Below are 24,788 nucleotides of genomic sequence, written 5' to 3'. Positions count from 1 at the left end.
TTGAATTTGGCAGTGCTTCTGCCAAATTCTGGTTGCTGTGGGACGGATCCAAACAAAGAAGGCCCACCTCTTCCCCAGAGACCTTGCCCACTTCTGGCTGTTTGTTGGCAGCATCCAGCCAAGAATGAGGGTCTTTCCAAGCCTTCCTTCCTTCCTTCCTTTTCACCTTCTCCTCGGTTCCCCTGAAGGGCTGGAAGCCTGTCTCTTTTTGTGGGTGAAAAGGAGCCCTTTGCAGTTGTCGTTCAAGCGACATCTTCCCATCAAAGAGGGGTTGGCGCTGGAGGAGGCCTGAATCATTCATGAAGCGGGTGCGACGCACTCAGCAGGTAAAAGCCCGGCCAGAAGCAACATCGTGAATAGTTCATGAGAAAACAGCCCAAAAGCCGAGGGAGACTTCCCCATCCTCGTCCCTGCGAAAGGACCATCCAGATTTTTGCTGCTGTCTGTCACTTTTTCTGCATTGTTTTTTTTTAAAAGATAATACATTTTTTTAAATGGTCCAAAAATATATATCCAGAAACCCTGACAAGAAAGAAGAATCCTTGACTGAAAAGATTCTTTTGCTGTTTGCAGAAGAATCTGTGGAAAATTCGAGTGCAATGCTTTTGTTTTTGTTTTGCACTGGAAGCAGCATTTTCTTCTCAGGAAAGAGCCTTTTTCAGGAGAGAAGATGATATTCATACACAGGGGGGAAAAAATCTGGGCCTCAAGAAAGGTTGTTTTCTGTGGGGAAAAAACAAGGAGAGGAAGAAAAGAGAGGCAGGATTTGGAGATGTGTGAGACCTTTTCACATTGCTTGGCATGATTGGGAAAAGATACTGAAGTACCAGGATTGGGAAACAAGCCTCCCAGAAACCACAGCCTGGAGACAAGAAATGTGCCACTGGATCACAACCCAGCCCCACCAAAACCAGTACAACCATTCAACCACATTTCATGCTAGAAGTCCCATGGTTCTCCTTGGGATGGAGGGTGTGTGTGATGCACTAAATTATTCTCTCGGTTATTACAAATTAGGGCTGTGTTCCCCTCTCTTCCCCAGTTTGGATCTCAGGGCAATTCAGTGCGCATTCTCACCAAAACTGGCTGATCCATGGTCTATGGCACAACTGGAACTAATGCTCCAGCATCCCTCAGTGACAAAGGCCCTTAGTTCCAGTTGTGCCATGCATCATCCAGGCTTAGTGGGAATGCGCATTGAAGGATGCCAGTCCCGTGGCTGTACAATTGTCCTGTGCAATGCCTTTAAGACAGATGTTTTCCTGGACTGAAGGGCTGTCAGTCTGTGTTCCCCACAACCTCCTTAAATGTCGGTAGCATCTACCTTCCACCTTGGACCCATCTCTCAGTTGCGGAGCAAGCGAAGAGGTGGAGATGCATTGATGCAACTGGTCATGCCAGCAAGGGGAGCATGCATGGTGGCTATCCAAAATGTTCCTCTCCCCAAACAGGACCATCACTAAGATTGCACAGTGCTAAAGGGGTTCTTTTGCAAACAATTTATTCATTTTTAGTTTTTTGTGGGGTTTTCAGGCTCAGTGGCCATGTTCTAGAAGAGTTTCTTCCTGAAGTTTCGCCAGCATCTGGGGTTGGCATTTACCCAGCTCTCCTCCATATACTTTTCCCCTGCCAACAATAAGCATATTAACCGTTTGCATTTTGAACTCTGCACATTCTGGTTTCTCAGAAGCACCCTGCAAGCTCCTCAAATAATTGAATGCTTGAAGCGGGGTGTGCCCCTCCTTGTAAGAAACCCTGGGCAATGCAAAAGTGATCCTTTTTCTGGGTCTCTCGAGGCCAAGGGGCTCTCTTTCTTTGCCTGCCCCATCTCCCTTCTTCTTGCCATCTTTGCCCCTTGGTTCCTCTCCTTGCACCAGGGAGAACACCAGTGTTGGGCTATGCTGCAGCAAACCTTGGCTTTTTCTCGATGCTGAATCCACCCTGAACAGATTGATCCTCTGTGTGCCTATGTGTGTGTTGTGTTGTGTGTGTGTCTTTGCTGATGGGGCCATGCTTGGCTGATCTTCACTTATGGTCTCTGCATACCAATTGCCAACCAGCGTTGGCATGAGCCCAAAGAAGTCTGCTTAAATATTTACACACCGCTTCTCCTGGAGATAATTGTGTGGTTTGGTTTTTAGTTTTTATTATGTGTGTGTGCGCGTGCGCGCACACACACACACACACATATATATCTAATACATACACTCACGTATATCCTCTATAGAATTACTTCTCTATATGGAATGCAGTGGTTTGCAAAGCCAAAGGAGTAGGCTTTATTTTTTTTAAAAAATCATAAATCACTGTATGGAATTACCTTAATTAAAGAGACTGGAGCGACATGACTGGAGTGGCTTTTTGTGGCGCCAGCGCACAACCTGACAGATGGAAGTCATTGTGCGTCTGCGCTAGTCTCAAGAGCCTTTTCCTGCAGTTGCCAGCATTTTTAGTAGACTGTTGTCTACACTCCACAGTTAGGTCCCAGGTTAGCTGCATGGTCCCAGTCTGAGGGATCCAAGGATCTGTGGTTTGGAGAGGGGCACCTGGGATTTTTCTGCTGGAGAAGGTCATAGATGGCACAAGGCAGCTGCTGAAAATGGCACCCCAAGTTCAAACACCCCTGTCCCATCATCCCCAGGCCAAAGAGGTCTTGTCTTGATATTATTTTCCTGTGGTGCTGTCAGATTCAGAGAGGAAGGTTGGATGGGTTTATATTCTTATTTGCGGGAGATACTGATTGCCAGCCTTTTGGGCAGAAGGGGCTTCATTGTTTTATGTGTTCTCTTTGCAAGCAAGGTCCCTCCGCTGGAGGCTGTTTTGTGAAATGACAGCTTTCTATCACCAGCTAATGAAATGAAATGAAGGGAAGGGAAGCAATTTCCCCCTGGCTGTAAAGGTCAAGGAGGATCCTTTAGTGATCTGCCTGAAAGGAATCTGGATACCACCAAGCCCTGCCAGGGGTGGCTCAGGCAGATGGGACTGTTTGGCTTGGAGGAAAAAAGACAGGGTCAGGCAGAAAAAGAAGGAAGGAAGGAAAGAAGGAAGGAAGGAAGGGAGAGAGATTAAAGAGGCGAAGGAAGGAAGGAAGGAAGGAAGGAAGGAAGGAAGGAAGGAAGGAAGGAGAGATTAAGGAGGCAGAGGAAGGAAGGAAGGGAGAAAGAGAGAGAGGTTAAAGAGGGGAAGGAAGGAATGAAGGAAGGCAGGCAGGCAGGCAGGCAGGCAGAGAAGAAAAGGATGAAGGGAGGAAAGCAAGCAAGCACCTAACTGCCTCCTGCATGCCTTTTGCCTTGTGTTGTGCCTCTGCATTAGGTCTTGTGAGAGTGTCTTAGACACGGGTAGAAACACCCGCAACAGAGGAAGAGAGAGGAGTGTTGTGCATTATTGGCGGGGCTCCTGGAGCCTTGATAGGGAGCCTGTCAGTTGTTGAATCCTCTTGATTTCTGGCTGCCTTCCTCTGCCAGACAGGCTGCTGCCAGGTTGGGTTAGAGGAGACGGCTGTCTTTGAAGCTGCCGCTGCTGGAGAAGATGTTTCCGGAGCACGGAGAGCTTTGGCTTGGTCTGGAAGGGCTTGAGGCGGCTTTCTTCTTAGGGGAGCAGAGGGCAAATGGATGAGGAGAGTTTCCAAGATCTGCACAAAGTCTATCTCACAGAGGAGGCGGTTCGCATGGTTGCAGAGCCCTTTCCTTGCTGGGTGAGGTTTCTGGAAAAGGACTGGAAGAGTAGGAGAAACGAAGGGTGGGATTTCTCTGTGAGCACGCCTCACTCTTAGCAAAATGATGGTTAATTTCTGTTTCTTCTTATGAAGAAGGCAAGGAAGGTGATAAGAGCAAGAGGTGGCTTTGCCAGCTACACAGCCACTTGCAAACCTTAGGAGACAGAAATAAGCATAATAATAGATATTATAGATATATAGATACAAGAATAGACAAACAATAATAATTGGTTGTGATTTATTATAAATTATAACAATAGATAATAAAAATAGATAATCTGCCATTATAATTTATAATAATCACCATCGATAGCAAGTTCGTACAGATGCTTTGTCTGTCTTGTTTTGTCACCTTCAGTTCTCCTGTTATTAGCTGAATAGCAGTGGTTTCTGTAACAACATTATTAAGGATTTATATCCTGCCTTTCTCTCACAATGGGACTCAAGGCAGGTTACAATCATTTAAAAAGACAGAAATAACAACGGGAACTACAAGTGTTGAAAATAATTAAGAATCATTAATATTAAAACATAATATTAAAGCCAGTAAACACTTTAAAAAGCATTTACAGCACAAGTAAAATTCATCCACCAAATGCCTGCCTATATAAAAATGTCTTCAGCTGCCGGCGGAAAGGGAGCAGATACTGTCTATAGATACAGTAATAGCTATAATAGGTATCTATAGTAATAATCATAACAGTAATTTCATTCAGGTGTAGGGTCAGTCTTTTCCTTGTATTCTCCTGTTATATCATCATCATCATCATCATCATCATATTATTATTATTATTATTACTACTACTATTTTACAAAGATGCAAAACAACACTCATAATGCTTCTGATCTGGATCCACTCCATGCAACAAGGTGCAAGCAAGCGACTGTGGTTTATCTCTCCAGAAGGCCCAAAACTCATTCTTTCCAGAGTGAAAACTCTTTTTTGCTCCTCAGCAAAGGGCCCCAATCCTCCAGCTGCTCTCCATCTTGTATGGAGAGACAGGAGAAAAAAGGATAGGCTTCTGGTGGGGCTTTTGGGGTTTGGCTTGGACCCCTTGCCTTGGATCTTGGCTGGTGTGCATCTTATTTCCATAGAATGGTGTTGCGGGTGGGGTGTTAAGCTTTGCCGGCCCCAGAGTACCAGTCCCTCTTGTCCCCTAATCTCACAGTCTACGGTTGTGAGAAAACTGAAAAGGTTTAATAGCTTGCAAGTGTTTGGCCTGAATCATTCATTGTGGTAAGAGCCTACTGTTAAGTGTATTAAAATGCTAATCTGTGTGAGTTATTTTTCTTTGCAAATGGAAGTTAAATACCACAGAGGGGTTAAGTCCATGCCCAAAACCCTTGGAAAGAGGGGGCTTCTTTTGGGGGAAAAGGAGAAGAGGACCCACATCTTCCCCTCCACTGTTTTCTCCTGGGGCCCAAGGAGGGATGCTTTGATAAGGACAGCCGCTGCGTCCTTTTTGCCATTAGAAAGGAAGGGAAAGCTATTAATTTTGATGCCTACAGGAATTGACGGAGGCCTTAGTCCCATCTGCCGGCAGAGTCAAACGTTATCTGAGATGTTGTTTTGTTCCATTAATAGCTTCCTTCCACAGTTTGATCTGCACACTCAAAGTACATTTTTGTAAACTCCGGTGGAAAGGGCTGTGTGTTGGGAAGAACAGCTTGCTGGCCGCCAAACCCAACAGAGTGTCCCTTTCTTCCCTCTCTGAGGTCTAACGCTCCTGAGAAGAACAATCCAATGTGAGATTTGATGGATGGCGGCTTCCAGGGGACCTGGGTTCAAACCAGATTCAGCTGTCAAGGGAGGCTCCATTGGTGTCCTGCAGTTGGGGTTGTTTCTGGTTCAGCTTCAAGTGCGGCAATAGAGGCTCCTGAATTTTGGTCCTCCATGTGTTTCAGACTTCAGATCCCAGCAGCTCTGGCCAACTTGGCCAACGGTCAAAAATTCTGGAAGCTGAAGTCCAGAACATCTGGATAACCAACGTTTGGGAACAACTGTCTTACAACAACAACCCCCGTTGTATGACTCCAAAACAGTGGTGTCATAAAGGGGGTGCCAGGGTTGCAAAAGCCAACATGGAGGGCATCCGGCTTAGATTAAGATGGCCCTTTTGGGTAAGGGGTGGGGACAATGTGGTCCAGACCAGGGTCACCCCATTGCTCCCCAAACAACCTTTGGATAGAAACAGGCAGTGGTCTTCGCCTGCATCCCTTCAAAATGTTGGGGTTCAACATTAGAAAGAATTATTAGAATATTAAAACGATCAGTAATACCAAGTTAAGGACAACTAATAGGGAAAATAGGACTACATTACAGTTAAGATAAGAAAGAGGAGGAGAATCCAGAATGGAAATATGATCCCTCTAAGGATGGATGAAGGCATTTTGAGTCTAGTGAAGAACATTATACACAAAATACGTAATAGACGGATAAGATATATAAGATATATATATACTCAGCAAGAAACCAGGAAAGAATAAAGATGGACTATAGGAAAACAAGGAGATGAATCAAATATAAGAGAATTAAGATAGAGTTAATAAACCTGTATAGCAAACATATGGGGATAGAAGCCAATCTACTCGATGTACTTGGACTTTATTCTTTTTGCTTATATTGTATCATTTTAAATTCAGTAAAAATTATTTTTAAACAATGTTGGGGTTCAGCAGAAGAGATGGAGAAAGCGGGGCAAGAAAGTGTAGAAAGTAGAAAGAGAAAGGAGAGACTCGGGGGTTTAGAAATAAAATTATTAATTTTTAAATTTTAAATATATATATATATTATTTTAATGAAATCACATCTTATTATAAATTGATTTAAAAACTCTTTTAATTGTAATATAGTTAATTCTTTTTTAAAGGGGGGGGGGGGGGGAATATTGTAATTTTATGCATTGTATTGTATGTGGACTTTTTAGTGTCAGCCGCTCCGACTGTCTTGCTACAAAAGAGCGGGATATAAAGAAAATTTGTATTTATGATTTATTTACCAAATGTTCACTTTAACCATATGAAACTATACACATGTAAGTAGAGTTCAAAAACCTAGCCATGTTAGTCTAGAAAATCAGTTTACCTTTGAGAGTGACTGGAAGGAAGAAAGTTGGCAGCATGAGCTTTCCTAGACTTGAGCCTACTTCCTCAGATGCATCTTTAGTACACGTAAATACATGGTTAGTACATGTAGACACATGTGTATGGTATTGTAATTGAAAGGTATACTTTTAGTTTTGCTAGCTGTTGATGTCCCAACCCTTGCCATTGCATGCAGAGATTATGATTTATCAGTAACATTAGTACAAAAAAAGATTGCTAAGGATTTGGTATGTTCTGGTATGGGAGGTCAAGGGGGGTGGCCCCATGAGTTAATTTGCCAGGCTATGCCAACCCTAGTGATGCCACTGCTCCCAAATATTATTGTAAGACCATTGTTTGAATCCAGTTTAAAAGACACCAATCAGCAGGTCATGGAGGGATGGGGACTGTGGCTGAAATCCCAGTGTCTTTTTGGGGTGGGACTGGGAGGACTGGGAGGAAGGGTCAAGGGATGCCTCCAGGCCAAGCAAAACTGAACCTAAAAAACCATGCGTCTGATCAGTTCCTTGGCCAGGAGAGACATAAGACACTTTTTCTCCTTAAGAGGATCTTGGGAAGAGCTTCTTAATGGTTGTAAAAGTTGCTGGACAGCGGAATAGATTGCCTCAGAGTGCGGTGGACTTTCCATTTTGGGAGGTTTTCACGCGGAGGTTGGACTTGGATGGGCATCGTTCGGGGGTCCTGCAGCGGTGTGTTCCCTCCCAGCTCTAATGAACACAGTGTAAAAGCGGGATAGAAGAATGATAATAAATGTGTTTACGTATTTATTTTAAAAAGAGAGGGGGGGGGAGAGATGCCCTCACCCAATGCATGTGGCACATTCTCGGACAGGTATAGTATTGCATGCAACTGGCAGAGCTCTACAAGTAATTGCCTGGCCATCTCATTCTCTCCCAACAATTACTTGCAAGGAAACCGGCTGACAGCTTCCCTCCTCTGTTTCTCAGCACTTCCATAACCATATATATATATATATATGACTCAATGGTTGCAAGCAAGAGCAGCCTTTTCTGCTACAGGAGCCATGACTATTTTTGCATTGTTTCTTCCTTTTGATTTTCTCTCATATTTTGCTCATCCTGAATGACGTTGGCCTGACCATTGCAGGGAACGGGTGGCGGGTGCGTATTGGGAGGGGGCTGCGGAGTGGTTTGCGGCAAAACCACATCTGACTTCTTTTAAGTTTGGAGTTTCCTTTTGCTTTCGGTTTTCCATTTACCCCCCGTTTTCTCCACCTACCATGAGTTCTTTTCTTCCCCTCTCATAGTGCGGACGAAATGCCGAAAACTTCGACCGGTTTTTCACGCGCCACCCGCCCGTCTTAACGCCACCCGACCAGGAAGTCATCAGGAACATTGACCAGTCAGAATTCGAAGGATTTTCCTTTGTTAACTCTGAGTTTTTTGAGCCTGAAGTCAAGAGCTAAGTAGCCACTGTAGACCGTCACCTTCCTTCTCTTCCTCCTGCTCTTCCTCCATGACCCCTGCGTACCCATCGCCATGTGCTCCTGGCAGCTGTCGTGGTGGCATCCCTCCATTGCAACCATTAGCTCTCATGCTTTGGATTTTATTTTGTGGCGATACTAGAATGACCATATCTCAAACGCTGGACAAAGGGTCACTGACCAAGGTTGCGCTGGTGGCGCATACATGGGCGAGAACAGCCGCAGTGTCCAAGTTATGGGTCAAAAGGTTCTCCTCCTCTCTGGTGGGATCCATAGGTTTAACTCAGCCATAGCTGTGTCTCCCATGTCAGCGGGGCGGGGAATCCGTTCCAGGTTTTAAATGGGTTCAAATGAGCTGTTCCTACAATAGCTTCAGCACTTTGTGGACATCCTTTTAAGACTGGGATAAAACCTGGACTAGGTACAACCATCATGCTAAGATGGGAGACATCCGCTGCCATTGATTTAACTGCAGATGGAAGGTAGGAATGGGAAGAACCACATGCTTTTAAAACCAAGCAGGGTTAAGAGACATAGGAACCTAACTGAGGCTGCATCCACACTGGAGAAATAACCTGGTTTGTCACCACTTTAACTGCCCTGGCTCAAGGCTATGGAATTCTGGGAGTTGGAGTTTGTTGTCCAACTCCCAGAATTCCATAGCCTTGAGCCACAATAGTGTTAAAGTGGTGCAAAACTGGGTTATTTCTCCAGTGTGGATGCAGCCTGAATCACTTTTGTTCCTCAAAGATGCTCGCTTCCTCCCCACTTACAGCTGCCCCTCTGCATCCACAGATTCAGCCGTCTGTGGTTTGAAAAGATTTTAAAATTCATACATTCCAAAAAAGCAAACTCTAATTTTGCCATTTTATATAAGAGACACCCTTTTATAATGCCATTGTATTTAATGGGACTTGAGCATCCGTGGATTCTGGTGTCTGCAGGGGCTACTGGAACAAACTCCAGCAGAAACCAAGGGCTCAATGCATTTCAGAAAAGGCTGCATCCCAGAGTTTAGATCCAACGGCCCCCACTGTATTTACAAAAGGACTCCATCATCCTCACCTTCCCAAGATGGGTTCTTCCCCTTATTTCTCAAAATCTACTGGAAGAGATGGGAGAACAATGAGGGCCTTGTGAAGTGACATTTAAAAATACAGTATCAGCCTACTTCCATTTTTGCAAAGCGCTGGATTTGCAAAACATACCGTTGCACCGAAGTGGGCTTCACATTGCCTCAGTGTGCAGCTTAGTGGATGCTTCCATTTCTCTATGAGATCCTGAATGTGGGAGGAGAAGACTTTTGTGGGGATCTAACAGTCTGGAATGGCCCTTAAATCCCAATAAGTCTTCAGGGGACAAATGTCCCTGGATAATCTCCCTCTGATTTGACATTCAGCCTCTCTGGGAATCCTGGACTATAAGAAATCCTGGATTTCTTATAGAAGCTCTTCTGCATTGTCACCATATTATACTTAACTGGGAGCAATGGGAAGCGAGGGGCCAGATCAATATCCTTGTGTTCCTCCCAACTCCATGCCAACTTTAAATTCAAACACTGCAACTCTGCAGGGATTCGGCAAGAGTTGCGGATGCTGGAATATGTTGGCTGATAGCCTCCATCCTTTTAGGTTACATTATGCAGCCCTATGAATACCTCCATAATTTGAAGTGTGAGGCTCAGTGGTCAGTGTGCGTGGCCGACAACCTCTTGTGCAGTTCCTATGCACAATGGGCATCTGCATGCCACAGAAGTGTACTTTAATGTGCCATCACACACACAAGAGTCATGCATGCACCAATCTGCTCACACCACTGTCAGCTGGATACCACAGTTTGCACATTGTTCAAAATGATTATTGCTGCATGTGTAGTGCAACTGCATGTGTCATTAACACCATCGCCACCTTGAACAAATCATGCCAAGCAAACTCCATGATAGCTTCTCCTGAGGGTCACCATGAATCAGAAACAAACACAACAACAACAACAACAACCAGAGGTGTCAGCCCTTGACTGTTTTGTCCTGGCAATCAAAGTCAAATATTTAGGGTAACTTCATTCAAACTGTGGAGGAAAAGAATATTCCTACGGAGTATTTCCCCCATATTCAAAAGTCCTGGAGTCTCGCGGAGGGATTGTTTTGCAGAGAGAAGGGAAAGTGCACAAAATACCTGTTTTGTGCCAGAGATAGATTTCTTGTAGCCGATATTGTAGATCGGCTTCTTAGTTACAGAACCGCTCCACATCTGCTTAGCTTCTGGTATCAGACTGAACCTGGGAAGCTGCCTCATTGCAACTCCACCAGTATGGACATTTCTGACCAGCAGCATTGGTTTTCTGGGGTTCCTTTTGGGCAAGATCCTTTCCTAGTCCAATCTGGAGATCCCTAGTTTGTTCCCTTCTGGTGTTCTCCCATCCAAAGACTCACCAGGACCATCCCTGCTTAGCTCCTGAAAGCAGATGAGTGAGGAATGTAAGACACTGGCCTTGTACATAGCCAAACACTGGGCCCATGGAGCCCAGTATTGCCAGTCCTGACTGGCAGCCATGATTCCTCAAGGATCCCTTCATGTTGGAGTCTTTCCACACTCTTCCCAAATCTTCCATCATGGTGGCCTCCCATCCAAATATAGTCCAGGCCCAACGCTTGGCTTCTGGAATCAGAGGCTTTTTCACATTGCATAGTTAGAGCGCTTTGATCCCCCTTTGAACTGCATCCTATGGGACCCTGGGGTTCATTATCTAGAGAGGGGAGATGTTGGTACCCTTCCTAAAATGCCAGCCCCAGGGTCCCGTAGGATGTCTCCACAGCAGTTAAAGCGGGAAGCATAGTCTCCAACATTTCACCAACGAAAACTGGGACGACATCTCTGAGATAGAAAAGAATTATGAATGAGGAAGACGAGGCAAAGCTGGGGAGAGGCTGCGGCAGTTGGCTTTTGCCAGAGCCATCTGGGAAGAAGAGCAAGACTCTCCCGCTGAGCTAAGCCCTTTTGCCCTTGGAGCATCAATGGAAGTAAGCTGAGGACCAAAGAGAAAGTGGGAGAAGGAGAGGGAAAGCGGGGAATTTCAAAGGCATCTGCAAAAGTGGGACGGCAGGGGATTAAATCAGGACGGTCCCTGCAAAGTCAGGGCAGTTGGAGGGAATGGGGATGTGGCATTCGTTGCGTAGTGTGCAATGGCCCTTTAATGGGATTGGGTGCATATACACACACAATGCAAACATTGCTAACTCTGGCCCTCGCAGGGAGGTGCAGGGACCCCATTACTTGCCAAAGGAGAAGAAGAGGGGAGGCTTTCCTTTGGAGAAATGGTCACCCTAGTATCTCTTCCGTCCGCGTCACGGTTTCTGTGTTATGGTCGTATCCAAACCTTTGTGGGTATCCTTCCTGAAAACAACTGGGGCTGTGGGGTGGGTTGTGGGGGGCGAATGTGGGGTGCTGTGTGTCCAGTTGCCAAATCCACAAACCCCATCTGTCCCACTGTGCTTTCGGTGTGTCAAAGACTTGAGTATTTTACTAAGAAACAACGAAGCTGTATTTTTAAAAAGTCCAAAACTTGTCTTTGTGTTACTTGACTGAAGCTGTATGGTGTTTTTTTTAATTTCTATTTTTTCCCCTTTATCTGATGATAATAATAATTTCTGGAAATTGCCGCCGGGGTTTTAAGTTGTGTGTATTTCCAGCAACTTGGAAAGACACAAAAAGGGAAAAGGAGACATTCCTTGCAAGGTTCCTTTTTGCTGCTCCTCCAACTCCTGTACTTCCTCACCTCATGCTTTTGGGGTGTTTTATCTCCTTCCGGTTTGCTTTGAGTTGTTCATGTGCCAATTTACCTTTTTTTTCCAGATAGAGTTATAAAATAAAAATAAAAATTAAGAAATATTGTTTTGAGGAAACCTCATTTCATGGAAAAGCAGGACTCAGGGACAGGGCTTGGGGAAAGCAAGGGTTTTGCAAGCAAAAAGCCCAACTGCAGCCGGTCTTTCATTCTTATGCGCAACTACTTTTTGGAGAGAGTTCTCAGTACTATTGATTCCAATATTATTGTTGTTATTATTCTTCCTCCAGGATCACGCTTAACTATTAAACTTGGCATGTGATGATAGCGCATTGTGGCTTTAAACATGTACTTTCGACAAAAGCTTAAGGGGATTCTTGTATGCATTCCTGGGAACATCAAGAACACATGGGAGGGAAAACCAGGTTGCAGTTCCAAATATAGATGTTAATAATAATAATAGATTTTATTTAAATCTGGCCTTTCCAAAAGGATCGAGGCGGGTTACAAGAACATACATAAACAAATCCATAACACATCCACAACTACAAATGCAAAATTATATTGGATTGTATGTAAAATACGTCCCCAAATTGGTTGGTGAAAACTGATATGTATATAATATGACTTTGAATTTGTATCTGAAATTGTTTTTAACAATGATTAACAATTGTATTTTGCAATTATTATTTTATCAAGTTATTTTGTACACTGGTCGACGACCGGATAAATCTTACTACTGAAAATGACATATCCCCTTATCCTTTACTAAAATACCAACATCCTCAATGCAAATTAAAATAAATTTAAACTAGGTTAAGTTTAAAATAGACTAGATTTAAAACAGATGAGAAAATACCCCTTTTCTTTCCACTCCTGATCCATTTCAGCTCTGTATTGGCAAACAGGAATTCTGAACAGAAGGGCAGCTGGTGGCTCCTGTGCTAATGGAGTGAGGGATCCACTCCGGGTTTTCCTGCAATCCTTACAGAAGTTGGTTAGTTTCTGCAGAACACCTTTGGAGTTCTGCAAAATCTGGAGTGGATCAACCCAAACCCTGAGATGGGAGCCAGCAGTTGCTACTGTAGGAGGATGAACAAGTGGTAGGAAGTCCATAGTTCTTAAAGTCCTTGTAGGAGCACAAAAAACAATGTTGCATGAAGAAGAAATGGCAGGAGCCTTTGAAACCCTTGGGTCCATCTGAAGGCAACCCAATGGGGCACACTGTGGGTCATGCCATCTATGGCACCTACCTGGAGAAGCCCGTCTTGGGGTTCACAGGACCAACTTCCTCACTTGGAAGATACCTTTTTGGAGACCCAGATAGACCTTCTCTTCTCCATCCTCTGCTCCTCAACAGTTAAAGTGATGTCAAACCAGATTATTTCTACTGCGTGGACACAGCCATAGGAACCATAAAACGCATCGGATGTGAAATTTGTAAACAGATGTAAAATTTCCAGGGGGAGGGGGGTTTGCAGGTTGGTTTTTGAGGAAGATGGACATCTTTGGAAGAAAATGAAAAAATGCAACATTAGTACCTTTGACTGTTGAAAGTCACCTTTGTCACTTTAGGCGCATAAAATACATCATAAAGGTTTGGCATAAAATTACCAGGTTTTGTAAAGTAAAAAGGACACTTTATGGAGACTAGGCTTGCAGGTTGAACTGAGCATTACAAGTCAGCCTTATCTGGAAATGATTTGGAGGCAGTACATCTGTAAAGTTTTTATCCTCGTTCCAGAAGACAATATTCCATCATTCATTTTTTTGTCGTTTTTTTAAAGGGAAAGAAAGGGTTTGGGGCGGGGGACATGGAGAATTGGGCAGAGGGGTATTTTATTCCAGATGATTCCATTTTATTTCCCAGGCTTTCACGTCTCAACCCTTGGATGTTTTTGCACCCATAAATGCATTCACATGCCACCGTTGTAAAAAGTGGATGGGTCCTAAAAGGTAGTCCCTAAAGCCCTTTTCATCCTCATCCATTGCCCTAAAAAGGGGATTCTGGGTGTACTTTTACAAAATCAGGCCTGGGGCTCTTCTAAAATATCCCATTGCTTGCTTATCCTTTGGGCAAAAACTGGTTTCTTGTGTCTTTTACCTATTAAGGTTTAGGGACTCTTAGAGAAGTCGTCCAACCTAGCCTTGGGATGGCCTTCCCTACCTCAGTTATCCTTTGACCCAAAAGAATAGTAAGCAATAGCCATCCTCACCTGGGATTCCTGTCCTTATTGGTTCCAATGAGATCTATGGGTATACATTATACAAAAGCCTTCCTCTCCATCAGAAGTCTAGCAGAACCGCACCAAATCGCTTCCCTTGCAGCTGTATCCAAGTTCATGCACCACTCCGAAATTCAGTTCATTGCATTTTAAGGCATGCTTCTTTCTCCAAGTTGCTTCCTGGCCATGCATTGCAATCCGCTTTGCAGTAAATTCTCTGAAAGATTTGCATGAGGAAAGAAAGCAACGGGTTATGCTTCCAGGGATGACTGCCGCCACTCCATCCAAAGGAGTGACTTCTGATTTATGAAACTGTTGGGGCATTAGCATCTTTCCCGGTCCTGGCGCATTTGTATAGAGCACAAGAGCGTTCAGTGCCGTACGAGGCGGAAAAGCGTTCCTTTCCGTTGGCATTTGTCATCGCATCCTCCTGCAAAGATGCTCCCTGCATGAATAAATGGCTCTCTTGAATGCAGCGCGCCCGATAGGATGCATGCGCTTTCCCCAAGAATTTTTGAAGGTCAGTATATGAAATAAGCAACCGTCCAGAGAGTGTCCAGGGCAGCAGGGGCTGAATAATCGTCTATTTTTCAGGCACAAAACACCAAGTTTGCTTTTTAATGCCTTTTATTCATAATACAACGTACTTAACAATCCAATACTATTGTTGTTATGGGCTCCTCTGTTGATCCAGTTGTGGATGGATGGATCAGACAGACAGGTGTATCAGTAACCCTTTCAACAATCCAACAAATTATTGTGGTGAAATTACATACAGTGGAAGTAAGAAACCTACAAGACACTGAAGGCTGAGTGTGCATCTACACTGTAGAAATAATTCAGTTTGACACCACTTTTTTAAGTACTGTAGCTCCCTCCTATGGAATCCTGGGAATTGTAGGCCTTGAGCCTTCTCTGCCAAAGAGTCAGAAAATTGCAAATCCCGGAATTCCATAAATTGGATCCATGGCAATAAAAGAGGTATCAAACCGCATTATTTCTACAATATAGATGCACCCTTAGTGATGTTTTAGACTGAGGATTTTCAGCGCCTAGCTCTAGCTGTTCACTGCTAAAGCTCTGATCCTTACATACACACATCCATTGAAGTCCATAGGGCTTGTATATGAGTTTTATACACCTAGGAATGGCGTGTCAGACTGCAGTCTTAGGCACACTTACGCTGTAGTTGCAAATTAGCCACTCCATGGGAACATTGGTTTATGTATACATGGAAAGGATTTGGCTGCAAGCTGCACTATTTTAGGAAGCTTTCAAAGATATTTTGAGGGTCAGTGCAAGCAATTGATTGAACAAGGGATAGACAACCTCCATTCTTGCATTGCTGTGCGCAGATCTGCACTGTGGCCGCTGGCCATTTTGATAGCCACGTTGTTACTTCCAACAAAAGGATTTGCTTCTCTGTTAACTCACCAGTCAATAGGTCTACACAAATTGGTGCTAGTAAATAGGATTCAGGTGATAATGTTTTGCTTTTTTATTCCAATGATACAGTTGTTCAGCTGAGGCTTTGCCAGAGCTGCTTACTGTATATATTCATGTTTAAGTCTAGAAATTTAGGTTAAAAAATTGACCCAAAAAAACCTGGATCGACTGAACACAGGTTAGTGTAAGTACATATATATATATATATATATATATATATATATTGAAAGGCAACAGTTTAATCTGTCCTGGAAGCACTGACCTCCCTCTATTCTCTCCTCCATCCAGCTTTTAGGATGAGCACAAATAGTTATGTCTGCTGGGATTTTGTAAGTTCTTTGCCATTGTTTCCCTTTGCTTCATCCACTTAAGGTCCTTTGTTACATACCCTTAGGTTTTACCCTCAACCTGTCCAAGGGTCATATCAAAATCCATAATTTTGGCCCCCGAACCTGCTCTCGACTTATATATGAGGTTGACTTATAATCGGGTATATACAGTAATCCATTACTTGGAAGCCTGGTCCAGCTCTGTCCCATTGACCGATGGTAGGTGGGTACATCTAGCTTTGCACCTTAGTGTTAGTGCCAACCACAAAATCAATGAGATTTTCACTCGCCAACCAACAGTTGGTCCAATGGGTCTACAATTGGGACCCAACACTACAATTATACCATTTGCAAAACTTTAATTTTGCTAGCCTTTTAAAAAAAATTCTTTTTTGACTGCCAGGATTTCTTCACCTGCCTTCTCCTTTTCCTTCCGGTGTGTGTCTTAACTGGTTGTTGTTGTTTCTTTGCTTTCCATCCGACAGAAAGACAAACACGACACTTCCAACTTTGACAAGGAATTCACCAGGCAACCAGTGGAGCTCACTCCCACGGACAAACTCTTCATCATGAACTTGGACCAGAATGAGTTTGCAGGCTTCTCCTACACTAATCCTGAGTTTGTCATTCACGTTTAAGTGCCGTGGCAGAAAAACCTCCCTCCGATGTAGTCCCAGGTCCGAATGCCCGGTTGCCTTGTAGATATGGAGGCTAGTCTTCTGGGGCCGGCGGTGCATCCTCATTCCCTTCCTAGGAGAAGAGGCAGTCATTTCCAAGGTGGCTTTCACTCTGTGTATGTATCTCCACATGGATATAGACCCAAATGTTAGTCCTGGCTAACATAGACCCATTCATTGGATGTATCTCTGCGTTGAACCATCATCATCCAACAGCTGAGTCAATGGATCTATCATAGTTAGGACTAATCAACAGGTTTCTAGCTCTCGTTTTATTCCCCGAATGGTCTGTAAAGGATAGCATTTCTAGAACGTCCAACCCATGACTACCCCAATAGAGTTTTGAAACACGTCAAGAGTATTGTCTCGAAAAATATCCCGATTTGCTACCATCTTTGTATATCTCCCCCCCCCCCCCAATTTCTCTGGAACTGAAGATGCTGGTGTTTCTCGTCCTTGAATGCTAAGCATGCTCAGTATATCCTCAGCAGTTTGTGCCACCGCCTTTGCCATGACCTTGTTTCACAAGAATCGTGGTTCCTTGGTCTGTTGGTTTGTTTGTTTCTGTTCCGAATCCGAACTAAACCAAGTCAAACCTTGTCAGTGTGTGGAGACGTCTGCTTCATTGACTCGCATAGTAGTATACCTTGCAGAATCTGGGTTGAATCTGTCCTCTTTAGTAGGCTCTTCACAGTCTTAAATTTCCAACCTAAGTTGTCCTACACAACTCAGGTGTTGGTTGAAAGGCAACCCTGTGCAACTGAACCAAGATCCCAAGCCTGGCATGCTGTTGGTGAATTACAATGGGCTAAGTCAGACGTAGACTATGGGGGCTCACTTTTTGGATCACTGCAGAGATGGGAATGCTCTACAAAACCCCAAATCCTTCCAAACCCACCTTTTCTCAGCTGCAGCCCACTGGAGGAATAGACAAGTACCTGGCTATTTTTCCTACAGCTGGACACTGCGCAAGGATAGGGGAGTCACTGCAGGCAGCTGTCGCTGCACCTGTGGATGAGAAAAGGTGCTATTTTGGAGGAAGCATGGGGCAGGAGGCTCTTGCACCTGCACCTCATGGCTATATCTCCCAATGCAGGGTTGGAGCCCAAATGTGGAACTGAATTGGCCACTGGATGCATGTGCAGGTCCATGTGCAATGCACATCCGTGCCTTGTGCGCAAAATGTTTCCATGTCTATGTTAGTTCATCTACCATGGTGCTACATGCACAGCTTCCATAGCCTTGAAATGAAAGAGGCCACAAAAATGGCCACTGTAGGGGAACTTGTGCATGCATCAGAAACTCACAGGAGTCCAGTCTATGGCCAAGGCCTCCATCCAATTATTAATTCAGCCACTGGGTTAGACCTGTCAGAGCCACAGAATTTATATCAGTGTTGACTTAGCATCTAGCCATTGTTTCAATGGGTCTACTCTAGCTTGAGCTAGCAACTGGATTTAGGCCACCATGTTCTCTGTGTGTGTGTGTGTGTGTGTGTGTGTGTGTATAGAAAGAAAGGAAGTGTGTTCCTTGTAACTGCCAAGAAAACTGCTCTGCCCGCATTCTAAGAGTCCTTTGGGAGCATAAAAAGCTCCCTGGGAAAGGCAGCATGCTTTACGACTGGAGGAGGGCAAACGTTGTCCCCATCTTCAAAAAGAGGAAGAAAGAGGATCCAAACAATTATTATCCAGTTAGTCTGACATCAATATCAGGAAAGATTGTGGAGCAGATAATTAAACAGAGAGTCTGTGAACATCTAGAAAGCAATGCCATAATCATAAAAAGTCAACACGGGTTTCAGAGAAAGAAGTCATGCCAGACAAACCTTATCTCTTTCTTTGATAAAATGACCAGCTTGGTAGATGAAGGGAATGCTGTGGATATAGTATATTTTGATTTCAGTAAGGCCTTTGACAAGGTTTCCCATGACATTCTTGCAAACAAGCTTGTAAAATGTGGGCTAGACAAGGCAACTGTTACATGGATTTGTGATTGGTTGACCGTCCGAACCCAAAGGGTGCTCAACAATGGCTCCTTTTCATCCTGGAGAGAAGTGACCAGAGGGGTGTCCAGTGGGGCTCTGTCCTGGGCCCAGGGCTATTCAACATCTTTATCAATGACCTGGATGACAGAATTGGGGGAATACTTATCAAATTTGCAGATGACACCAAATTAGGAGGAATAGGTAATACCCCAGAGGACAGGATCAAGATTCAAAATGACCTGAATAGACTGGACCAAAGCTAACAAACTGAACTTCAACACGGAGAAATGTAAGGTACTGCACTTAGGGCAGAAAAATGAAATGCATAGATATAGGATTATGGGGGACACCTGGCTGAATGAAACTACATGTGAAAGGGATCTAGGAGTCCAAGTAGACCACAAGTTGAACATGAGTCAACAGTGCGATGCAGCAGCTAACAAGGCCAATGCGATTTTAGGCTGCATCAATAGAAGTATAGTGTTTAGATCAAGGGAAGTCATAGTGCCACTATATTCTGCTCTGGTCAGGCCCCACCTGGAATATTGTGTCCAGTTCTGGTCAAAACAATTCAAAAAGGACATTGAGAAACTGGAGCCATGTGTCCAAAGGAGGGAAACTAAAATGGTAAAGGGTCTGGAAACCATGCCCTATGAGGAACTCCTTAGGGAGCTGGGGATGTTTAGCCTGGAGAAAAGAAAATTAAGAGGTGATATGATAGCCCTGTTTAAATATCTGAAGGGATGTCATATTGAGGAGGGAGCAAGCTTGTTTTCTGCTGCTCCAGAGGCTATGAGACAATGGAGGAATGGATGCAAGCTGCAGGAAAAGAGATTCCACCTAAACATTAGGAGGAACTTCCTGACAGTAAGGGCTGTTCGACAGTGGAACACACTTTCTAGGAGTGTAGTGGAGTCTCCCTCCTTGGAGGTCTTCAAACGGAGGCTGGATGGCCATCTGTCGGGGATGCTTTGATCTGGATTTCCTGCATGGCAGGGGGTTGGACTGGATGGCCCTTGAGGTCTCTTCCAACTCTGTGATTCTATGATTCTATGATTTACGGCTACATCAAAACTTTCTCCTGTTGAATGAAATGGGCTTTAATCCTCCATCAAGCAAGACAAGCCCAGGAGAGGAACATAGGGTAAGAAATGCTCAGCACATACCCTTCTTGAACCGAATGTAAAAGCCCTCATGCTCCACAAGGGAATGCCCCATTGGCGCCTGGTGCTCTGGACTGGGACTTGCAGAAAATCCTGCTGTGTTCAGACGGAGGCATTCCCAAATAACTATGCGGAGGACTGTGGCTATGAATCCGCCGCAGAAACCCACTTGGTAAGTCACACTCTCTCAGCTTTCCAGGAAAAAACAATAGCAAATCTTTTCAGAGGAAATCTTGCCAAGAAAATCCTAGAAGAGGGGAACCAGCATGACGCATGCAGTTTTCAGCTGGCCTTCACATTTTGGGAATTATACATGGGTTCAGTCACCAGGAACATGTTTTCTGCTCAAAACAATTTCCCCATATTTATGTGCAGAAAAACAACAACACATTTTTCTGTGCAAACACTTAGCCCTGGAAGGCGTCACGAAGTGTGACAGTTCTTGCAGCTGGTGCATTTTCCACAGTGAAGTTTCCTGAGTCCTGGGAAACCCATTTTTTAAAACCCAGCCAGGAAATAAATGGTGTGGCTAAACCCCCGGAGAAGGAATAGGCAAGAGGATCAAAGCTACAGTGGGCCAAAGGATCTTCTGAATGGTTGCTGTTGTGGTTGTTGTGCCTTTAAGTCATTTCTGACACCTATCATGGTGGTTTTCTTGGCAAGATTTGTTCAGAGGAGGTTTACCTTTGCCTTCCCCTGAGGAGGCTGAGAGAGTGTGACTTACCCAACGATGGCCTTGGACAGCATCATGGAGGTGATGACCCCTCTGACACCACTGGCCAAAGTGTGAGGGAACATGGCACATCCTCTCAGCCTGTGGCATTGACAGGGAAGGGTCCGCAACACTGGGGCAAAGGAGAGGTATAGGGGAAAGGTTGCTTCTCCAAGATTTGGACTGCCTGATGCTTGCAATGGTTGCTTCTCGGCTGCGTCCAAGTGGCTTGTAGGCGCTTTGGCGACACTTCCCTTAATTACAGCAACTGATGACTAGGAAAAGAAATTAATCCCTGCTGACAAGTGACTCAGCTCTCAGAAGGGGTGCGCCGTGATGCATGAGGCCGGTGTCTCTGGAGCCATGAAATCCCCATAAGCTTTCCCGAGTTATCAGACGCTGGTCTGGAGATGGACCAGGCATCAAGGGTTGAGCCACAGTGCAACTGAGAAGCACCTCCAGAGCAGTTTAAAGACTGCTCCAACCTTCGCGCTCATCAGCTCTTCTGCTCAGAGAAGGAGATGCAGCCTTTTCCCATTTGCAAGAAAAAGCGGTGACCTTCCCAGACCTTCTCCAGCTGCAAGCGGATGCCTTCTTCTTCTTCTTCTTCTTCTCTCTCTCTCTCTCATTTGCATTTCAATTCCGTTCATTAGCCCTTCCCTTTCCTTCAAGAAATGCAGAACAAATCAATTACGGAACAACAGGCCAGACAGGAAGGTTGCTCCATCAGATGCTACTGGGATCGCTCTTTCTCATCCAGAGTGAAGATCCATAGGGATGAAAATTGCTCTTTAAAAAGTCTTTGCTTCCCTAGAGAAGGGCAGGAAATATATTTACTCTTCTCCCTGCAGGTGAAGTGTCAGAAAATATATTTACTTTCCTCTCTCAAACAGGACAGAGGTCACCCATTTCCAACCGAGGGCCGGAATTTCCATTTGAAATTTGAAGCACTGGATGGTTTTATGGTTTTATTGCTTCAGGGCTGCAATGAGTCTGACTCTTGCATAGTCTAGCTTTGTTGTTGTGTGCCTTCAAGTCATTTCTGACTTATGATGGCCTTATTACAGGGTTTTCTTGACAAGACTGTCTTAGTGGGGGTTTGGAGGCTGAGAGAGTGTGACTTGTGGTCTAGCTTGCTTGGTGCTTTTGGGGATCATCTTAGACCACAAGACACCATAATGAAGCAGAACTAAACTAGGGACAACATTATAAAGTAGAACTGAATCACTGATGTTGCACAACGGACCCCACAACGCAGTGTATTGCACTATGGACAACACAATAAAGTGGCCCTACACTGTGGACACTCCAAATCAGTGGCACTGCACTATGGACAGCACAAGGTATTGGTGCTGCGCTGCAGACACCACAACCAACACCGCTGCGGACTCCGAAAAGCACCAGGCAAGATAAACTTGCCTTAAAGTACTGTAGAACTAAACCAGCAACAGTCTTGGCAGAAGGATCTTTTAAAGGGATGTCATGCATCCAGAGCATCTTTGATGCTCTTGAGACATATATTTAGTTGAGATTATAATAGGCTTTCCTATGTATTAGTTTAGGAGGGGAAATAGAGATCTATAGCTTTAAGAAAGACAAGGATTGTAGGAAATCCTAGGGTCTTATACTACCTCTCCAGCTAATTTCAGTTCTGTGTAGTGAGAGTTCAGCCAAGTCAGACCCGGAGAGAGTATTTTCCTTTGACAAAGATAAAGTCCACAGAAGAAAAAAGATAAAACCCATAAAAAAAGAGAGAACAAGGTATTTAAGAAAGACTATTGAGAGAGAAGAGATCAGTTTCATGTTATTTGTTTATTTGTAACCAGTAAAACCTTTGAAAACTTAAGAAATTTGTGGACAAGTCTTTTGTGTTCCTGAGAGCCAGAGGCCTTACTACACCCAAAGCCCATAGCATTGCTCTTGGCACAAAACAAGGGGTAGGTTACACTTTTAGCTTTTTTACTACGAGTGCCATCATGGTGCAATGGCTTGAGTATTGGACCAGTACTTTGGAGACCTGGGTTCAGATCACCGCTCAGACGTGGAAATACACTGGGTGCCCCTGGGCAAGTCACACTCTCTCAGCTTCAAGGGAAGGTTAGTGTAGCCTCCTCAGCCTTGTCTTAGTCCTGCAACCAGTCCCTGAAAACCTGAAGGTGGGTGGATCAGGATGGGACTTGGAAAGGACTAAGCCTCTCATTCTGGAAATTAAGTACCGTGCCAATCCTAATGCCACCGGAAGCGCCAGGGTGGGCTTTGCCAAGCCTCCCCTTTCCAGCCTCGGCCTCCCCACCATGAGGTGAGAATTATACTGACCTTTGCAGCCAAGGGTCTCTCACAATGCTAACCATGCCAGTCTCCTGCTTTACTGCCAGAGCAAGGGCCGCTCTGTGCCCACGTGCCGCTTCCCCAATGTGCGCCATGTCCAAGTAAATAATTTGCTTCCCTATCACATCCGCACAGGTTTAAAATAAACCTTTAATTCGAAAGCAGGTTTTGGCAGAGATGCATCCCCCAAAGGTTAAGTGAGTCATAATCCGATCCAACCGGCAAGGAAGAAATCCAGGCAACCTGAGAAGAAAAGGCAGCTGGAGAGTGGGTTTGTGCCATCCATGGAAGAAGGCAAATGCTGCAAAGGGGTCCCTGGCAAAATGGTGCCACCAACCCCTGCTTTCACCCCTTTTCCCATCATGGTGTCCCTCAAACGAAGAAGCCAAATGAAAGTGCTTTGGTGGAAGCGGACCATGCTTAGTTGGCAAGGGCAAGGCATCTTGGCTTTGGCACTGAGAGAGAGAAGGAAGGAGAGCAGACAAAAGAAAGGAAGGGAAAGGAAAGAGAGGGAGAAAGACAGAAATAGCAAGGGAGGAGTGGCAGAGCAAAGGCCCTTAGCCTTCCACCAAGTGAGGAAGTTTATAGAAAAGGAAAGAGAGAGAGGGACAACAGGGGACCTTTCACACTACACAACCCACAACACTGTGGCTGCGTCTGCACTGCAGGAATAATGCACTTTGACACTGCCATGGCTCCATGACAAACAATTCTGGGATTTGTAGTCTTGTGAGATATTGAACCTTCTTTTGAGCCAGTGTGGAATAATGGTTTGGGTGTTGGACTAGGACTCTGGAGACCAGGGTTCAAGTCCCAGCTCAGCTGTGGAAACCCAGTGGGTGACCCTGGGCAAAGTCACACTCTCTCAGCCTCCTCTGGGGAAGTCAATGGTGAACCTCCTCTGAACAAATCTTGCCAAGAAAACCCCAGGACAGGTCTGCCTTAAGGTCACCATACATTGGAAAAGACTTGAAGGCACACAACAACAGCTACAACAACAACAACAAAAGCAGAGAGCTACAAATCGCAGGACTCCATAGGGCAGAGGTCAGGCTGCCTTACTTCTGCAGTGCAGATGCAGCCTAAGGCCCCACTTTAACTCTCATGGCAGCATCGTCCTATGGAAACCTGGGATTTGCAGTTTGCATAACACCGCCTTCAATGCCACGGCTTTGTCCTGTGGGTTCCTGTGATTTGTAGTTTGGTGAGGTAGTCAGCCTGGTCTGTCAGAGGGGTCTGCCGTGTCAAATGGAACTATTTCTAAAGCATAGATGCAGTTCTGGACTTGTTTGGAAGAACGATCTTGGACGTTTCCTGCCAAATTCAGGTTCCAACTGCACTGGGATTCCATCAGCGCCTTTCGGAAGGGCTGCTCGCGGGACCATGGGCCCCGGGGGCTTCTCTGGTGGCAGCCCCTCCGAAACAGGAGAGCCAGGCAGAAGAGGACGAGGAAGAAGGGCATGAAAGACTCAAGAGCCCCTCCAGACAAGAGAGAAAATGCCACAAAGCGTGGCTGCCCAGGGAGAAGAGCCAGGGGAAGAAGCAGGGCATCTGGCCGGAGGGCTCCAGGGAGGGATGCTGGATGGATCCCGGTGCCAGCAGTCAATAGCCCTTGGGAAAGAGGGCCCCTTTCCATTGGGACATTATATGAGAGGGCCTCATATAAAGGAGGACGGCTTTGAAAATGCGTGTCTTGGGGTAGGTCTTGTGTTCGAGTTCCATGACAGAGCGAGGAACTAGACGATGGGGCACGATCAAGCCAAAGCCAGCGCCTGCCTTGGGCCTGGACAGGACCGAGGGGCCCTGCCTCACAGAGGCAGTGCTTGGAGCATTGAGCCGGGACTCTGGAGGCCAGGGACCCAGTCCCAGGTCAGCCC

General features: G+C 45.1%; 1 protein-coding gene across 1 annotated transcript in view; it reads left to right on the top strand.

Moving 5' to 3' along the window:
* The window catches only part of LOC149306174 (protein kinase C beta type), a 120,840-nt gene extending 103,542 nt beyond the window's left edge, over positions 1–17,298 (top strand). The window contains exon 18 of the mRNA XM_089540845.1: positions 16,533–17,298. Within this exon, the coding sequence (XP_089396971.1) occupies positions 16,533–16,685 (153 nt within the window). The 3' untranslated portion in view covers positions 16,686–17,298. The remainder of the gene's footprint in view (positions 1–16,532) is intronic.
* Positions 17,299–24,788: the final 7,490 nt, after the last annotated feature.

Source organism: Sceloporus occidentalis, unplaced genomic scaffold (assembly GCF_023333645.1).
Source record: "Sceloporus occidentalis isolate IW3139 unplaced genomic scaffold, rSceOcc1.0.p SCAF_10, whole genome shotgun sequence".
NCBI classification, from domain to species: Eukaryota; Metazoa; Chordata; class Lepidosauria; order Squamata; family Phrynosomatidae; genus Sceloporus; species Sceloporus occidentalis.
The sequence above is the reverse complement of the archived record's forward strand: the minus strand, read 5'-3'. Positions and strand labels throughout refer to the sequence as shown.